The sequence below is a fragment of the Galendromus occidentalis genome, unplaced genomic scaffold (genome assembly GCF_000255335.2).
Source record: "Galendromus occidentalis unplaced genomic scaffold, Mocc_1.1 scf7180000077460, whole genome shotgun sequence".
NCBI lineage: Eukaryota > Metazoa > Arthropoda > Arachnida > Mesostigmata > Phytoseiidae > Galendromus > Galendromus occidentalis.
The window spans coordinates 1,342,537-1,359,484 of NW_003805448.1; the positions used below are offsets into that span (position 1 = coordinate 1,342,537).

At 52.4% G+C, this 16,948-nt stretch overlaps 2 protein-coding genes across 2 annotated transcripts; one reads left to right on the forward strand and one right to left on the reverse strand.

The window, feature by feature from the left end:
* Window positions 1-1,175: 1,175 nt before the first annotated feature.
* On the forward strand, window positions 1,176-13,567 carry Awh (LIM/homeobox protein arrowhead). The gene is made up of 5 exons (XM_018639849.2): window positions 1,176-1,382; window positions 7,311-7,495; window positions 12,692-12,909; window positions 13,045-13,296; window positions 13,425-13,567. Exons 1-5 carry the CDS (start codon window positions 1,176-1,178, stop codon window positions 13,565-13,567), a joined length of 1,005 nt encoding a protein of 334 aa, XP_018495365.2.
* Window positions 13,568-14,567: 1,000 nt separating this feature from the next.
* LOC100908087 (acetolactate synthase-like protein) lies at window positions 14,568-16,685 on the reverse strand. Its single transcript, XM_003744194.3, has 2 exons — window positions 15,063-16,685; window positions 14,568-14,910 (listed from the first exon to the last, which is right to left on the reverse strand). Exons 1-2 carry the CDS (start codon window positions 16,674-16,676, stop codon window positions 14,686-14,688), a joined length of 1,839 nt encoding a protein of 612 aa, XP_003744242.3. The 5' UTR covers window positions 16,677-16,685; the 3' UTR covers window positions 14,568-14,685.
* Window positions 16,686-16,948: the final 263 nt, after the last annotated feature.

Consider the following 16,948-nt stretch of genomic DNA (forward strand, 5'->3'; position numbering starts at 1 on the left):
TTTTATTTCGCCGGCAGCAGGGATAGAACCCACACCACCTCCGTTTGCAAGAGAAGTGGCCGACGCTCTCGTCACTCGACCACTCGTCAATCGTACCGCTTGAAGGTGTTGTGGGGTGACGTCGCGTTTGAAGCCGCGTGAAAGTGGTCGAGTCTCGTGGAAAAACATGGTCCGGTCTTCTATTGGGGGAGGTCTTCTATTTGGGTGAATTCGAACCGGGCTTTTATAACGGGGAGGGCTCCTATTTTGAGAAACATGGGAAGGTCAGACTAGCCGCCAAGGAGAACTTTTCCAATCGACCTGGAGCTATTCCTTCGAACAGTCCTGATTCGAATCGTTCTCCTCTTTATTACTCCCGATATTTTCCTCCCCCGCGTTCGGTCGCTCTCTTTGATCTCGCCAAGCGCCGCTCCGAGCTCCGACTGAGGACGTGTAAATTCCAACGCCGGATTCGATTCCATTAGTCGTAAGTCGTAAGTCATGACCTGCGGAATCTCCACTGGCATTCGCCGAAAGGGATCGGAAACTGTGGAATTCGGCCTCCATGTGATTGTCCGCAGAGCCCCCCCATAGAGAGCTCGTGGGTGCCCCTAAACGGTAGACTGTCCTTGTTTTCGGTGAGGAATAATTTCTGCCAGGTGAAATTTTTTGCGGGAGCGGACATCGATTTCCATGGGTAGACTTCGATTCTGAGGGACGACACGGGGTTTCGAGCACCGAGCGGAAGTCACGTTGTCATCGCGTCGTAAACTGGGAAGTACTGCTACTGCTCTGCTGTCGGTATCAAGTATCTCGATCCGAAGCCTAGAGCGGCAACAATGGTGGTTGGTGATAGTTTCAACACAAATATCCATTTGAGAGGACGACATCTGCACTCGGCGAGTCTCGCCATTGGTCGAGGCGGAGCCCGGCGAGGTGCAAGTCCCGCCCCGTCCTGGGCTCTGACAACCGTTAAACTAGATACAAATGATCGCGGACCGAGCCGCGTAAAGACATACAGCGACCTCTTCATACAAAGATGTCGCTTCATTGAAGGACCGACGGAAGTCGCTGAGAAACGCGCAGCTTTGCGATCGTTTGAGACGTTTTTCGGCCAGTGATCATAATCGACAGTGCCTCAAGTGTTCGATCGGAGCCGCTCGAAGCGAGCAGTTGAAGCCCTGGCCGATGTTCCGATGTCGCTCGAGGACCTTGCCAGCCCTCTGAAAACTTTGCTGGGCTCTCCATCGGACGCCATGGTTTATATGGATGAATTGACGTCGTGTAGCTCTTCGTCGGCCGATGAGGATCACTTGATGCTTAGCAAGTTTTCGAGATCTACCACTTTCGAGAAGAGCCTCCGGCGGACCCGAAACACCAATCTTCCCCTCGATATCGTAAAAGTGAGTGAAAATAATTTGAATAGGTAATGTGTCCAAGGATAAGACTTGATATTCGCTTAGATTTCGACCATGGATATAACTCAATCCATAAGCTCAAATAGACGCTCATTCATCGTCCCAGATCGAGATTGGGAGCCAGATGGCAATTGTTATGAACGCAGCTAGACGTACGGCCGAATTCTCTCAGTGCCGATGGGTGCACTGAAGTTTTCCTCAATATTGCTTCACACGACAGATCCATAGATGATCAGAATCAGAAGCTTCTAAGAAATGTCTCTGCCAAAAAATCCTACCGTCTCGGAACGGAATATGATATTGAGAACAACAGGTTCCAGGTTGGCATATGCAGCCTGTTGAACGCGATTTCTATTCCTTGGACGCTTCCGGCTCGAGTCTGAAGCCCAGACTTCACACACCTTTGAACCTTCGAAAATCATCTCCCGGAAGTTTCGCCGGAATTTTTCCCCAGACCGGCAATCGGAGGGGGTTGTTCCCACCAGCAATCGGTGGCTTCTGAAGAGCACGGAGTTCGCGGGTTCCTCTTCCTAGGAGGCGTCGAATGAAATCTAGTAGAATTGATCGATGTCAGGATCCGATGGGCACCGCACTCGGACTGGAGGCGCGTAAATCAGTGTATTTGGGCTGGGGGAGGGCCGTGTTCCCTCTCGACGATGCTCGCTTTGATTTCATAATCGTCGGGAGTCGATTCATTGAGGTCCGTGATTACCCATCGTTGGTTTTATCCGGTGAAGGAAATTTCCTCTTATGGTATGGAGTGTCCTCCGAAGCTGTCGGTCGTCTTGAGATCCTCGAATTTCAAGCGATATGAGTCGAATCCACCTTAATTTCGAGTTTTGTCCTGCCGAAGAGCACAGCCGGTCCAGAGATCAATGAGCAAATCCCGAAGGGCATCTTTTCCCCTTCAACGATGACTCTCGGCGGAGAGTACCCGGCAGGGAGGTTCGGGTGGGAAAACGGAGGAGTCCGACTGCAGATTCGAGATTCTTCCATCGAATGCCTGAGGAGTCCCACGTTGACAATAAGTGCCCATCCTCGCGTTCCTCTGATTCCTCCGCTTCCGTCCCTGCTCGCTGCTGGAGTGAAGTGATTTGGGATTCTGTAGAGGAAACTGATGGAGGAATATGTATAAATCGTACCATCCCTGTTCGAGGATCCACGACGTGGAGGAGATCGATTCATACGAACAAAGGGACGGTAGATCTCGCAATGATCCTCGGCCGCATGACAAACAGGAGGAGACGAACCAGGATGGTGCTCCCTTGACAGGGATCATGCGTTCGTTCCGAAAGGCGGGAAATTCGCGGATGGGCATCGACGTGGGGGGTCGCGAAAGAGACATCTGATCCGTACCGTGTCGAGGGATGTACGTGTTTTCTCCTCTACGGAGTGTCCTACATTCAGGATGAATTCAGAACAGAGTAGGTAGAGTCGTATATATCATTGGAAGGGCTCGCAAGTCCTCGTGTGCCCACGGCATGTGGAAGCTCATCGCATCGACTCGTCTAGGTAAAAAAGCCTCTTGGAGAGATTATACGGGAAGTTTTCCCATTTGAAGAACTCTGGAGAGATGAAAAAAATTCAGAGGTAGCAGCAGAGCCACTACCGTGTAGAGGACGTGAAACGTCTTCGGAATGGCCATTCGTAAGACTCGAGCATCGTCATTGTCTCTTTAAACTCAACTCGTACTTTTAGGTCTCATTATCACTGGTGAAGTCGAACTCTTCACCGAAGCTGGGAAAATATCTTCTTCTGAGTGGAAAATGTCTTGGAAAATGTCTGTGCCTGATTAGCTCACTGGAACTAGGAGAATACTTCAAGAATTGCACAATCCAATTTCCAATCAATGCCTTGCTCTCCTTTTTTTTCGAGAAGGTCTCCAGTCTCCAGGGACTTTGACCTCGAGTCCTCGTTCGGTTTTCGCTGGGATTTCCGAAGGACTCTTAAAAAAGGCTGCCTGTTCCGAAACAGCAACGTCCCGCTTGATGGAGCGACGATGTAGTCTATGCAAATCCGCATGACAATCGTTCACCGGTCTGACTAAGCGGTATTTCTCGGAACAACCGCGCTATCATCGTGGCTCCCCATGTTCGGAGTCGATAGCCAGGCGTATTGATCTCACGTCGACAACCCGACCGTCCCTCCCCGAGGTCCCTCAAACTCGGAGGGCAGACGATAACGAGCATCTAAGGAGGCGGGTTAGCGGCGGGCTCCCTCCTTCCACTCATCAAGTTGCAAAGAAGCTAATTAGGCAACCAAGAGGTTAAGCACGACTTTAGTCCCACCGCTCCATCGAGAGCGAGCCCAAAGTTCTCACGTGCCCCGAACACACCCATCACTCAATTACTGAGGACCGACGCGAGGAGCCGATATGCGCGAGCCGGAATTCTGGGCCTGGGGGATCTTTCGATACCCTCCGAGATTCTGGAATCCGGGCATCGAGAGTGAACTCCGGAAATTCGCGGGACTGGCGATTGGTCGAAAAAAAAAGCCGAGGAGCCAACTTTTCGCTACATGCGAGTAAGCCGCGGTCTCGGAGACCGACTCCCGCCACGAGTGGCCGGATAGGCTGTCTGGCTTGTCGGTCGCTTGCTTCGTTCTTCCCCTGCTCAGTTGGTACGTGACTCGTGTTGCCAAGGTCCACAGAGTTGCCGAAATTCGGTTGATTTAAGAGAAGTGAGACGCTTGGGAAAAGCAGACTCCTTCGTTTCCTCGGTGTGTGCGGCTGCTGTCGTCTGGGGAGTTGTTTTTGGAAGAAAAGATAGATCTCAAGGGTAAATAAGGAAACTTAGCAACGTGACAGTTTTGACAACCCTTCTGCTCGCTCGTTTCCTCTTGCTCTTCCGACTGCGGCAGCAATGACAACAACAGCCAGACCCCATAGACTGTATCTGGCGACCGGCAATGAATTTGAATGCTATCCATTGATTGCGCATTGCTCGATTCGCACCGGTTCCGAGGATGAGGAGAGCGATGTCATCATTTGGAGGGGAAGTGAGTGGCGCGATTCCGTCAGCTGGCCCGCGTTTTTCCCTGAAGCATCGCCACGATATTTTAACGTCGGAGGTTTTCTTTCGATTTCGTGCAATATCGGCATCCGAGTCGAAGGAACCTCAATCCCCGGGCGGGACGAACAGAACAACTCAATGTCACGGGACGTCGCCAGGCGTCGATTCCGAAGCACGCGTGACATGTTTATCCTGTGAGACCAATGAGGATCCCGCCGACGAAGCTGCGGTACTTCGGAAGCTACCTCTAATCACAGCCAAGAGGCTGATTAGAATCGAAGCGTTCAGACACGCTCTACACCTAGGACACTGATTCGCGTGTTGTTATGTAGTGTTTGCTGAAGTGACTAGAACTTCATGAAGAGCTCTGGTCGCCGCCGCCGCCACTAGGCCCGACATCGTCACAGCGAGCGAGCGACCGTGCGGCTTTCAACGAAGCGCGCTCTCTCCTCTCGCAACAAAAAGTCACTCGACTTGACACAATGCGATCCGCTGAGAGACTCACTTCTACAGGGTGTTCACCGGCGCTTGCACGAGAGAATCGTCACGTGTAACTATCGAACCTCTTCGTAGCACTCCCTCTGCGATAAACATCAAACTACGGATCCTGGGTCCTATCGATGAACCGGGCCGAGTAATGATGCCACTTTCGATGCGTCGAATCGTCTATTAGGACTCTGTTGGTGTTAGGATATGTTCAGGAAATATTATGCTCCCGAATTCGAGGTGTCTCATGGGAACGAGAGACTGAGGGACTGTTCGGGGACTTGTGATCTGGGAAACTACGCACCGACTGGCGGAGATCCGAGGTTTTAGGTCTGAACGAGAAAAACCGATCAGAAGTCTCAACCTTATCGCATCAGAAGTCTCATCGGAACATCGATTTACGCTGTCTCGAATGCGCAGCCCATTAGATCAGGCAGAACAAAAGTCAAGAACACGCGGTACATGCGACATGGTGCAATCTAACCATCCGACCATAGAGTTAGGCGAGCGGAGCGAGTGAGCGACCGAGAGAGTCAAGCGGGTTTGTGGTATCGCAGCACACAATGCCAACCAATACACCCGCCCATGTACTCGCCTCTGTCGCTTTCGGAGACACATACGACCGCAGAGCACATTGTACCTATCAGTACCACTCAGTCACTGCTCACTCTCTCGGCGGCTTTCTCTTTTGCGTTCTTCAGACGCGCCTTCTGCTCTGACTCCAGTCCCGACGAAGTCGCCCAAAACCGTCACCACCACCACGACGACGACCGGTGCTCACACCTCAATGCAAGAAACAACACAACAGCGAGTTCCCGTCTGTTCAGTCAAGAGATAACCGAGTTCTCGAAGACCACGAGAGGCTTCCCATTCTTCGACGAAAGTCGCTCCTCTCACAGTTTCAGGAGATACATGCGATGCTCTAGTCGGAAGGAGGCAGATCGATTTTCACTAATTTAGATTAGCGACTGATCTCCAGACTTCTGACGGCCAGGAGCATTTTGCTCGTCGTTCCTGAAGAGAATAAGAATAGCTTCGAACTATCGGCCAGTGTCACGGCGGAGCTCTCCTATTCAACGGATCCCTGAAACAAAGGTTGCTTGCTTTGCAAAACTGAGGGCTTGCGAGATTTTTCCGTCCGGGAAGACGATACGGCTCCTCGCTTGCGTTCGCTGATCCACTTAGTCGCAAAGTGAGGAGTCGGCTGGCCGTTCTCTCTTTCGTCCGCAAGGGTTGATCCTGTTTAAAGTGTTCTGAGCATCGCGATCCTCCTCAGAGCTTCACCGCCGGTCCTCAAGAATCTCGAGAGGCTCTCACAAAAGCCTCTCTCTCTTCCTTCCCTTGTATATATGTTCGTCCCTCTGTCTGTCTCGTTCGTCTGTCAGACGACTTCTCTCGGTACTTCTCTCGGTTCGTATGTCGGTCTTCTGCTGCCGGTTGGAAGTACAAAACAACGGGCGAACACAGTAGCAGCAGCCGCCGCTGCTGCTGAAACTTCGCCCTGAGAAGTCATGTAAGATAAATGGCTTTAGCTTCCTCGCCTATTGTGTTTCAGCAATTCGACCTCAGATCTCGGCGACGATAAGCGCCAAGCTGTGGCGTGAGTGAACTTTCGTAAGAACTCCATTTTGTAGTACACTGCAGCCGTGGAAGAAGTCCACCAGACAGGCCCGAGAGTCGGATTTGAACTTGTTTTCTCGACACATTCATTTCGAGCTATTGAATCACATGATGAAGCAATCGGCTTATCGGATAATCCACCGGTTTTGACACGAACTCCCATGTCGTTGTGCAGCGGAGCGATACTCGAGAGCCGCGATAGCCATCTTCGACGGGGTTCTGTCCAGTGGAGGTCGCAACAGAGAAAGTGTTCGAGGTCATTTGGCGTAGCTACTTTCTCGTACGCGCTCGATCAGATATGGATTCGGGGTGGCTCGGCCCTCATATCCTCTATGGATCGTGCTCAGCCTTCGACTTCACCCTCGACTCCACTTTTGTCTTTCTTGCGAAACTCTCGAATCTCCCAGGACCGCCGTATGGTCACCCCATGGGCAAACTTCGTCAATACCGCCACGAGAACTTCATTCCGTAGACATGACGCTTCTCGAGTGGCAAGCAGCGACTGGAGATTTCTCGAGGTTTCGAACAGACTCCCCGTCGGGATCTCCGGAACGTTTCCCGAAAGAATTCCCGTGAGGATACGCGTTCCATCCCTCAGCTCGATCATTCCATACGATGAAAGCCATTGATTCGAGCCGACATTTGCTCGCGCTACTTCCGGACCACTCTTGACTCATGCCCTTCCGTCCTGGATTTCAGTGAAAGCCAGATGGGAGATTTCGGCTGAATCCGGACGATGGCGACTGCATACTCTCGGGCAAGCCTACGCATAATTACGAAGACATGTCGTTTTCAGGCCGAACGAGGAACAATCTGCGGAGGCTGTGGACAGTTGATTCTGGAGCGCGTGCAACTTCAAGTGGACAACTGCTCCTGGCACGTGGACTGTCTGCGATGCTGCGTGTGCGATTGTCTGTTGGAGAAGGATTCAACGTGTTTCTTCCGGGATAACAACGTATACTGCAAGCAGGACTACGCGAGGTGAGATCTCTGATGCCTTCATCAGGAGTTCGAAATTCCGAAAGTCGTCGCCTCTTGGCAGAGGCGAGTCCGCGAACCCCGCGCCGCATACACCAGTAGACAAACGTCGTTAATCAGTCGTTCCTAACAGCCAAGAACAAGAGTAAACAAAGCATTCTGATGTCGTCGTCACCGCCGCCGCAGCAGAAGCAGCAACCTCGAGACGAGTGAAGGGTGCGAATAGTTCGCTCCGCTGAACATTTCCCTAACTCAATGAGTGCGTGAATCCTTTTACCGCGCGTTTCTGTTCGTTGCTACCTGACTGAGTCGCTCCTCGCCGTCGTTCTACTTCGGGAGCAAGCCAGCCAGCAAGCCAGCCAGCCATGGTCTGACCGACCAGTCATCTGGGCGGCGTTTGAACGAAGATGATGATTGAATCGAGCCGATCCTTCCACTTTGTTAGACTCAGCTGCTGCCACCACCACATAGGGGGCAGAGCACCGGAAGGAACATTGGGAACTCCGAGATTCCGCTAGCAGTCTCGGATCGCGGGCGGGCGAGCGAGCTAGCAAGCGACAGGTACAAAAATCAGCTGATTCCACCACGAGAACGGCCAGGAGAATGGCTGGAGGAGGACGATCGGGCTTGGCGCAGCCGAGGAGCAGACTTCGAACTCGGCGACCAGAGACAGAGGCCGGGAGTGAGCGACATAATCGAATTGGCCGCGCTCAATGACAAGTCTTTGCCTGTCTCTAACAAGCTTAAGATGTATAAATTCCCAGCTCGTTCGTGTCTTCATAGGGAAAAATTGAGCGACGATCATCATACTTTGCTGGATTTGCGTCGCTCTCCTCTTTTCCTCCCTCTACCAAATGAATCGCTGCTCGGGGATACTCTCGGAATAGCAGGCCCTGGTTCTTCTTATTTCCGTGTTCCTCTTCTAGGCTCGACGAGTCCCGGAAAGAGTACCATGTCGTTCGTGCAAAAGCGTCCCGTCTGCGTGAATATGGTTGCTGCCAGGAATAGAAGTTCGATATTATTGACCTTCATTTTCTAATTTCCCTCTCAATCGATTCCTGGGTATTCAGCGTCGGAGCGGAGCCCGATCCTCGATTCCGGAAATTCGTCAAGCAAACCCTTGCCGAACTGACTAATGCGCAGCATTGGTTTTTTTCCGGACTCGAAAACTCTTCCGTTCCTGCTCAAATACACGACAGCAAGACGTGCATAGACTCGTGCGTAGCCTTAACGAACATAGGAAGAGCCTCCCTTTGCCTCCTCGTTGCTCCCATTGGCCAGACGGAAGGCGGGGCTTCGCCTAAAGCACACGCACTCTCGTCCAGACAAACGCTTGTGGGCTTCCGGCGGACTTGTGACTCCTCGTCTGACGCAGTTTTTTACTCTTTCCGTGGGAGGGAGAGCCTTTGTGCGACCTCCGGATCCTCGTCCTCGCGCATACCGAGACATAACTAGACGCAGAGAATAGTCTTCGAAAGAGATGCTCCCTTGACCTCAGAACGGGAGGGATGTGAGGGGGGGGGAGGTGGCTTCGATGATCCACGTCGATGCGCTCTGATGGTCGCAAAAGCGATGCAATCTGCTCATGCTCTGGCGGTCATCATATCGTACGAATGTACGAAAGCCACGAGTGGATAGCGATTAAGCGTTCGCAACCTCAGCCACTAATACGAGCTCTGGTGGCTGAAACTCCTGGCCGTTCGATAGACCGAGCAGCCGAAGTCCAACCGAGAGGATCGATCAGGCAGAAACACTTTCCTTTTTCGCTTCTCGTTTTGCCATCTTCCTGCGGGAGACTCGGTGCGGGAGACTTCAAAGCTGCAATCAGGACCTCAGCGCGAGTGTTGCCGATGCAGTCTCTTTGGCAGAGGTGGTCGGCAGGTGCTGCCTCCCTGTCCGCAGTGCCTCGCGAGACGGACCGACCAGGGGAGCCTCGGACTTGGCAACTAGGGCTCAAAGCACCGGCAGAACATCGTAGACAAGGAGGAAACAACGAGAGACAAGTCAGACCCAGTGGAGCGTTAAATGAGGCTATTCCGCATTCAGTCTCCGTTGGACGGGGGAAAAACTCCCAAACAGGACGGTGTTGGTTTGCGGATTTCTTCGTGCCGATTCCGAGCTGCGATCGGATATCCAATGAATGATGCCCATTCGCCGACAGCTGCTCCGCTACATTCAATTTGTGAACGGACCGTGTGAGTGGCTTCTCCCTCGGGGGAAGCTACCTATAACATTCAACCAGTAGACGGTCACATTCATGCTCGGTATCAGAGCCGACCGCTGAGAGGACGGCGCGACGGTTCCCGCTTTTTCGGAAGTCTCCACAGGCTCGTGCGTCATATTACCCAACGCAAGTGTTCAAGCTGCGGGTACTGCCGTGTGCAGAATCTCCGACAAGTTTCGAGTATTGCCTTCAACGAAGACGATCCTGATCTGGCATCCGCGGATGATAGCAGGAGAGAAAATTCTCTCGAGACATTCGAGGAGAAGCCCGACTGCCGCTCGTCGGGCTCTCTCGAGACACAGGTCGGCTCCGACGCAGGGTTCAGGAAAAAAGGTTGTTTTCGAGTTTTGAGTCCAAACCGGTGTTTCGAGTCGATACTACGGGGGCAAGCGCTGGCGGCGGAAGCAGCGCACACAGTCCGCTCCTCCGACAAGCGACAACAGTCTCGGAGCGTTTGCCAAGCATTCCCCTTACTTCGTTCAACGCTGTTGTATTTGGACAAAAACTTATCCCAATCAGAGCTTATTTACATATCTCCGAGGCTCTCTCACCCCGCGCAGCCGGTCTCTCTCTCACTCGCTTGCCAGCTATTTGGCAAGGGCTGTCCAAGTCGGAAAAAAAGATTCGAGAAGGTGAAAGCATTTTTATGCCGACCTTCTTCCCTTGCCATACGTCTCTGTTCGGCTCCCCGATTCTATGGTAAACACATGATATGCAGAAACACATGAGACGTACGTAGAATCAGGTAAGTTCGCCAGCTCTCCACAACCGATCCAAGAATGGAATGGTGGGCATGGGCGGCTGGATGTAGGAGACTGGCGTACATTTCTCTACAGATGGGAGGTCTCGCTTTCCCCTGCACCTTCCCTCTGTCAATGATAGATATGTTGGGTAAACAGGGAATGCAATCGAAACGAGAGCATGAAACCGATGTTCGTTCTCGGTACACAAGACATCCAGCGAGCGAGGAACGCTCGGCCCAACCGGATGAGCAGCCAAAGCGGGCGGGCGGGCAGTCGGCTGAGCGGAGGCACCGACCGACGAACGTTCTGCCTGCTGGTCGGTCGGACGGACGGACAGACAGACGGTCGAACAGTGGGCTAGCACTGATCAGGAAGGACGCTAAATGAATCGCCGGCGGGCATCGTTAGGTCTGAGCGAGTGAGAGCCGAAGCCGCTACGCCTGCTCGGACTCTTGAAACCCCATGTGACCGCACGCTCGTGCCTGCGTCCAGTTTCCACCGAGTCGATCCGGTTCCCAACGTCGTTGATCGAGGCCGCTCTGTGCAAACGCGGTGTGCGGCCGGCGAAGAGCTCTGCACGCCGCCGTCCGTCGTCACCGATACTTCGGCCGGGGTCCTTCCGGCCTTCTAGTCCTACCGGCTATTCGTACCATTCGTCCCGTACTTTCGGGACTATGATCTTTGTTCTTCATAACTACGAGCTCGACCGTCAGTCGATGAATGCTTGAGGAACTCGAGAAATCCAGAGGAAAAAGAAGGAAGGGAATCCGCGGCTCACCGACGCATTCGTGTCGAACGAGAGGATAGGAGTGAAGTTGAGACAGCTTCGTAAAAGTAAGAGCTCGGGAGAGCGAATAGACGAACGAGTAATCGAGTTGTTGCGATTCACCCGTATACTCGCACCGAGCGACTTCATTGATAGGAGAAGCAGGAAGAAAAGAAGACTCGGGTTGCAAATCAGCTTAGGCCAACTCACAACCAGTCAGTAGTAGTGCCAGCAGCAGCAGCAGCAATCGAAGCCAGGGAACTACGACGACTTCGATGGGGACGGGAACCTATTCCTCAGACGTGACATCAGCTACGAGGACAACCGTCGCTCGTTGTCAAGCGGATACTCTCGAATGAAACTGCCGGGCAAAAATGCACCTGTAAAAGCGTCTTCCCTCAATTTAGTCGGTGGAATCTCCACTCATGTCCTCTCAGTCAGTCAGAGATAGAGCTAGCCGTCAGCGGCGAACACGGCGGCACGGCGTTTTGATTTCGAGAAGCCGGGCGCTGAGACTGCCCACGAACGCCATCTTAGTCACAATCGAGGCTGCCCGAAGCATGGTCCAAGCGTAAAAGGCTATAAGCAACAAGCAGACCAAATTGAGCTATTCATTCAGCGTTAAAGCTCGCTCACATTCGAAATGTAACCCAAGGCTAGCGAGAGCACCGGGAGGGCGCAGACACCTCGTCGGTGCTCCCTTTGCTGAACATCTGTTCCAGTGATTTCCATACGATTAACACCTCGTAGAGCCGCCTCGAAGAAGCACATCACCAGTTGTAATAGGATGAGTCTGAATTAGACGATGCACTGGCTGCTGCAAACTACATTCATGATGTCAGTCAAAACATATGTCATCGCTTGCTCCAAATATCTCGTTTCAATCGGATAGTCGCCTGACAATCGTGCGTGGAAACACTGGAACGGGTGACAAGTGAATTCGCTCACACTCGGGTGGCTGACCCGTGAGCTCGACCGGCTTGCACAGGATGGAGGTCGAACTCAGAACTCATTCAGGAGTAGCATGCGGCTCAGGTTACCTAACAAACGACGAAAAGTCAGAGGCAATGCTCCCTGCTCCCGGCAAAAGTTCCAGAGGAAAACGGATATTCCTCCTTCTCCTCGCTGCTGAGAACCACACCTTACGGTACATGGATTGGGATTGATCTATAGAGAGATCACTTATAAATAGTGAGCTCCCGCGGGTAAGATTCGACCGGAGCCTCCGCTCGGGAGTTCGAACTCGCAGTGATGTTGAGCCTCCCCTTGCTGGTCACCCGTGACCATTCCGTGCGTGGGAGGGGCTAAAATGCCGAAACTGCAAGCTGCATGAAAGGTGATCGGGCGTTGGATTGTGGCCGTGGATTGCCAGACGGAATGCAGGGCCGGTTCTCGCTATCGCGAGGAAAATGACGTCGTCTGGAATACGGATTTCGGGGTTTTTAGTCCGATTTCTCATGTTTCAGGCAATTTGGAGTCCGCTGCTCGAAGTGTACACGAGGCATCCAGTCGTCGGATTGGGTAAGGAGAGCCCGGGATCAAGTCTACCACCTTGCTTGCTTCGCTTGCGAAGAATGCAAAAGACAACTCTCAACTGGAGAGGAATTCGCTTTGCACGACGGTAGGGTTTTGTGCAAAATCCATTTCTGCGAACTCATAGACCCCGGTAGTCAGTCAACAGACGGTAAGTCTGCCGGAAGACGGCCGTGACCAAAATCAGTGTCAGGAACCTGGCAACCATCCTCGCCCGGAAGGCTGCGTTCATCGCCGGCGACGGATGAGATCAAATTGCTGATGGAAATGCCTGTCTCGATTACAGATAATGCAGATCAAGATCACAATCCTCGAGCGAAAACCAAACGAGTTCGAACAACGTTCACCGAAGAGCAGCTGCAAGTTCTGCAAGCGAACTTCAACCTTGACTCGAATCCTGATGGACAGGATCTCGAACGGATCGCGCAGATAACCGGTCTAAGCAAGAGAGTCACTCAAGTATGGTTCCAGAATTCTCGCGCACGTCAGAAGAAGTATTACAACAACCAGAACAAGAACAACAATAAGCCGGTTGGAGGTGAGTCGTCTGCGAGGTCATCGAGTTCCCGAGGTGCCTCCTCCGACGCTATTTGCTTGCGTGCTTGCGAGCTCCCTCGACTTTCCAGCAAGATTTCCGATAGGCGGCCCGAACATATCCTGAACCAGACTTTCTTGCCCTTTCAGTAACGGCACGCGCAACGTCGACTACGCCTTGTGTTTCCTGTGGTCTCATGTACTGCATGTGCTCTCCGAACAGCTCAGTCATCAGCCCGTCTGGCTCCAGTCAAGGAACTCCGATCTCCGCCTAGTCATCGTCGCATCCGACCTAAAGCACGTCGTTCCATCGAACGTCAATCATCCTTTGTTGACGCGTTGGCGATGCCAATCCGAGTGATATGTATTATAGCATGAACGAGCACGTCGGAGTCGAGAACTCCGTCGGACGCTTGCTAACGGTGCCATCGTACTCCTAGTTGAATAACTCCAAGTAGTCGAGTCCGCCTTCTCTATTCACGCAATCGATCTACCAACCGACGTCGAGTGGTAGATCGCCCTTCAAGGCAGCACTTTGAGCAACGGATTATTGACAATGATTCCCGGGGCGTATCTTTTCATCGAGAAAATTATTTGACCAGAGGGGAACTGATCTATTGATCCTTTGACGCCGACTCCCCGAGAGACATTTTCCTAGAAGTCTCATTATTAGCGAGTCAGGTATTCTACATGGTCTTCTCTCTTACTCACGAATTGATTGGGGTTCACAGCTCGTCCGATCCATCCGGGGACGGTCCGAACTCTTTGTGAAGGGGAGACTGATTTCAATAATTTCCCCACTCAAAGCTGCCGATTCTGTCCAGGATATCCTCATGCTCTCTTTCCTTTCTCATCAGACTACTCCCTAGACGGGTGTTCCTACTAGGTATAATATGGAATTGTTTTGCCAACATATTGAGATTGATTTTTACATTTTAATTTATTATATGTAGTGAGAAAGTTACTTATACTTATCCCTGTAAATAAAGTCCCCAGTCTGACGACGCGTTCTCGTTTTTTTTCAATTTCACATAGTGTCGAAGCTCCCGAATCGAAGCCGGGGCGGAACATGATTCATATTCATACACAATGGTACCCTTCAAGTCCCACACCCTGCTGGGGAGCCAATCAAAACGCGGAAGATCCGGAGCGAGCAACAAAATTTGATTCATTTGGTCCGACACGGAAGATATTCGCATTTCACAAAAAACCTTTTCGCGGTCCCGGAATCGCAGAAAACAAACCATTCGGTCCTATTTGATTGGTTGACTAAGTTATCGAATAATTGATTTGATCGTTCGTTCCTTGAGCAAATCGAGAGAGCATTGATGCATTGCATCGTCGCTTGGAAGCGGGCAGTAGTCTCCGAGGTTACCGAAAAGATTTTTCGGGCTCAAACCGAAATGCTGCCGTCTCGGAAAGCCGTTTTCCCGATGAGAGCATTGATCAGAACACTCTTCCCTTCCTTATTGAGTTTGAAAGCCTCGCGGAAGACTTCAGCCAGTCGATTTTCGTCCTCTGCCCTGAGGAGCCGACCCTCGGCTCCGAGTCCTTCGGCGACGAGCTCGTAGTTGCTGTAGGCGAGCGGGCATGCGACCGAGGAGTTGAACATATTTATCTGGAATTGTTCAAAGGGTTGGAACGGATCAAGAATAGGGATCGCTGACGATTGCTTTTTTTTTCACAATTGTTCAGGATCGGGACGATCAGATCGTAAGTCCGGAGGGAATTTCACGACCACAATTATCGAGAGACAGCGATGTTACGCACCTGTTCCCTCAGAATTTGCGTCCAGCAGGCATCGTTGCCAATGATCGCGGTCACCGGGATCTTCTGTCTCGTGAAAGAATCCATTTCCATGATAGAGTAACCGGCGGAGCCATCGCCATAAATGATAACAACGTTAGCCTCGGGATTGACGAGTTTCGCACCCAGGGCAAACCCGCCGCCGACACCTAGCGTTCCGAACGCTCCAGGATCGAGCCACTGCAGGGCTCCCCGCGGTTTCAAAATGTAAGAAGCTGTCGCTACGAAATCACCTCCATCGGCGACTATGATAGTGTTGTCGGGCATCACATTCTCCAGAACCTGCAGCAACTTCATGGGGTTCAGGTGCTTGTCGACAGGCGCCTTGGCCATTTCTGCGTTTTTCTCTTCTTTGGCATCGTCTTTCGCACGGAGTTCCTGTATCCAAGAGCTGTCGCACTTGTAGGAAGGCAGAGCTTTCTGTAAGTCTGCCACGAACGACCCCACGTCAGCTTGGATAGCCAGAGTGGGCTTCCAGAAGGCGTCGGAGTTTTTCCAGAGTTGCTCTTTGTTGCGGTTCACCGCTACGATTTTCGATTTCTTGTTGAAGACTCGACCATACGATAGCCGGAAATCGCACACCGAACCAATGAGGAAGACGACGTCCGCCTGCTTCAAGGCATCTCTCCTACAGTGCCGGAATTGATAGGGACTGTCCCTGCCCAAGACCCCTCTGGACATCCCGCCGAGGAAGCATGGCACTCCGAAACCCTCCAGAATTGCTTTGAGATCCTTGGCGTCCTTCGGGCCTAGAGTGGCCTGGCTACCGAGGATGAAAACCGGCTTCTTGGCACCGGAGAGAAAACCAGCGGCTTGTTTTACCTGTTCCGAGCTCGTGAGAGGAATATTGACTGGCAGCGGACCGAATTCAGTGGCGTCGAGGCCGCCGGCAAATAAATTGTGCAGGTAAAGCTCGAGATACCAGTTCACTATCTTCTGTCCGAGGCTCTTTGCGGTCCCAGAATCGTTCCCCACAACCTCCTTGCGGACGATTTCGTACGGGTAGAGAACGTCGAGCGGAAGCTCCACGAACACCGGACCCGGCGTATCCGATAGAGCGGCCTGGATCGCTGCGCGGACTGTCGGTACGATGTCCCGGACGGTGGTTGCAGACGCAGAAAATTTGCACAGGGACTTGAATAGGGACAGCTGATCGATGTCCTGGAGAGCACCTCGCCCTTTAGCTGCGCTGGCAGCCGCTCCGCCGAGCAACAGCACAGGTGACTCCGCCATCTGAGCGTTCTTCACCGCCGTGATCGTATTTGTGACACCAGGTCCCGCGGTCACTGCAGCCACCCCTACGTTGCCAGTGAGTCGCGCCACCGCATCCGCAGCGAAGACCGTGTTGACTTCGTGCCGAGTGTCGACGATTCGAATTCCGAGTTTCTCCGCACCGACGAGTATCGGTGAGATGTGGCCACCCGACAAAGTGAACACATGCTTCACGTCGTGTTCTTTGAGCACCTTTGCGACCAAGTCGCCACCGTTCACTTTCGACGTTTTGTCTACGCGATGCCGGAGGTACCGAAGCGCGGACAAGCGCTTCGAGAAGCTCGCCAGCGTTGACAGAGCTGCCATGGCTGTGACCGTCAAACAGATGTTTACCCAACCAACAGACGAAGCGAGATTCTCCATTTCCGTCCGCCACCACCGAGCAAAACAAGAGAGACGGTTCGACAACGTGGTAAATGACAGCACCGGGATCAGGTCGTGGTCGCCGAGGAACGCGTGCTTTCCTGAAAATTCGATTGGGAAGCGCTCAGATTCGAAGACTCATCGGCTGCCGAATGCTGCTTCCTCAATAAAATACCCTTGCCGTAATCTATGGTTGATGATTATTAATCTCAGTC

Excerpts from the sequence above, each read along its gene's own strand:
- LOC100908087 (XM_003744194.3), bottom strand. The coding sequence starts at position 16,676 with ATGGCAGCTCTGTCAACGCTGGCGAGCTTCTCGAAGCGCTTGTCCGCG. Across the intron at positions 14,911-15,062 it reads CGCAAATTCTGAGGGAACAG|ATAAATATGTTCAACTCCTC; the intron begins GTGCGTAACATC and ends GAACAATTCCAG.
- Awh (XM_018639849.2), top strand. The coding sequence starts at position 1,176 with ATGTCGCTCGAGGACCTTGCCAGCCCTCTGAAAACTTTGCTGGGCTCT. Across the intron at positions 1,383-7,310 it reads TTCCCCTCGATATCGTAAAA|GCCGAACGAGGAACAATCTG; the intron begins GTGAGTGAAAAT and ends TGTCGTTTTCAG. Across the intron at positions 7,496-12,691 it reads TGCAAGCAGGACTACGCGAG|GCAATTTGGAGTCCGCTGCT; the intron begins GTGAGATCTCTG and ends CTCATGTTTCAG.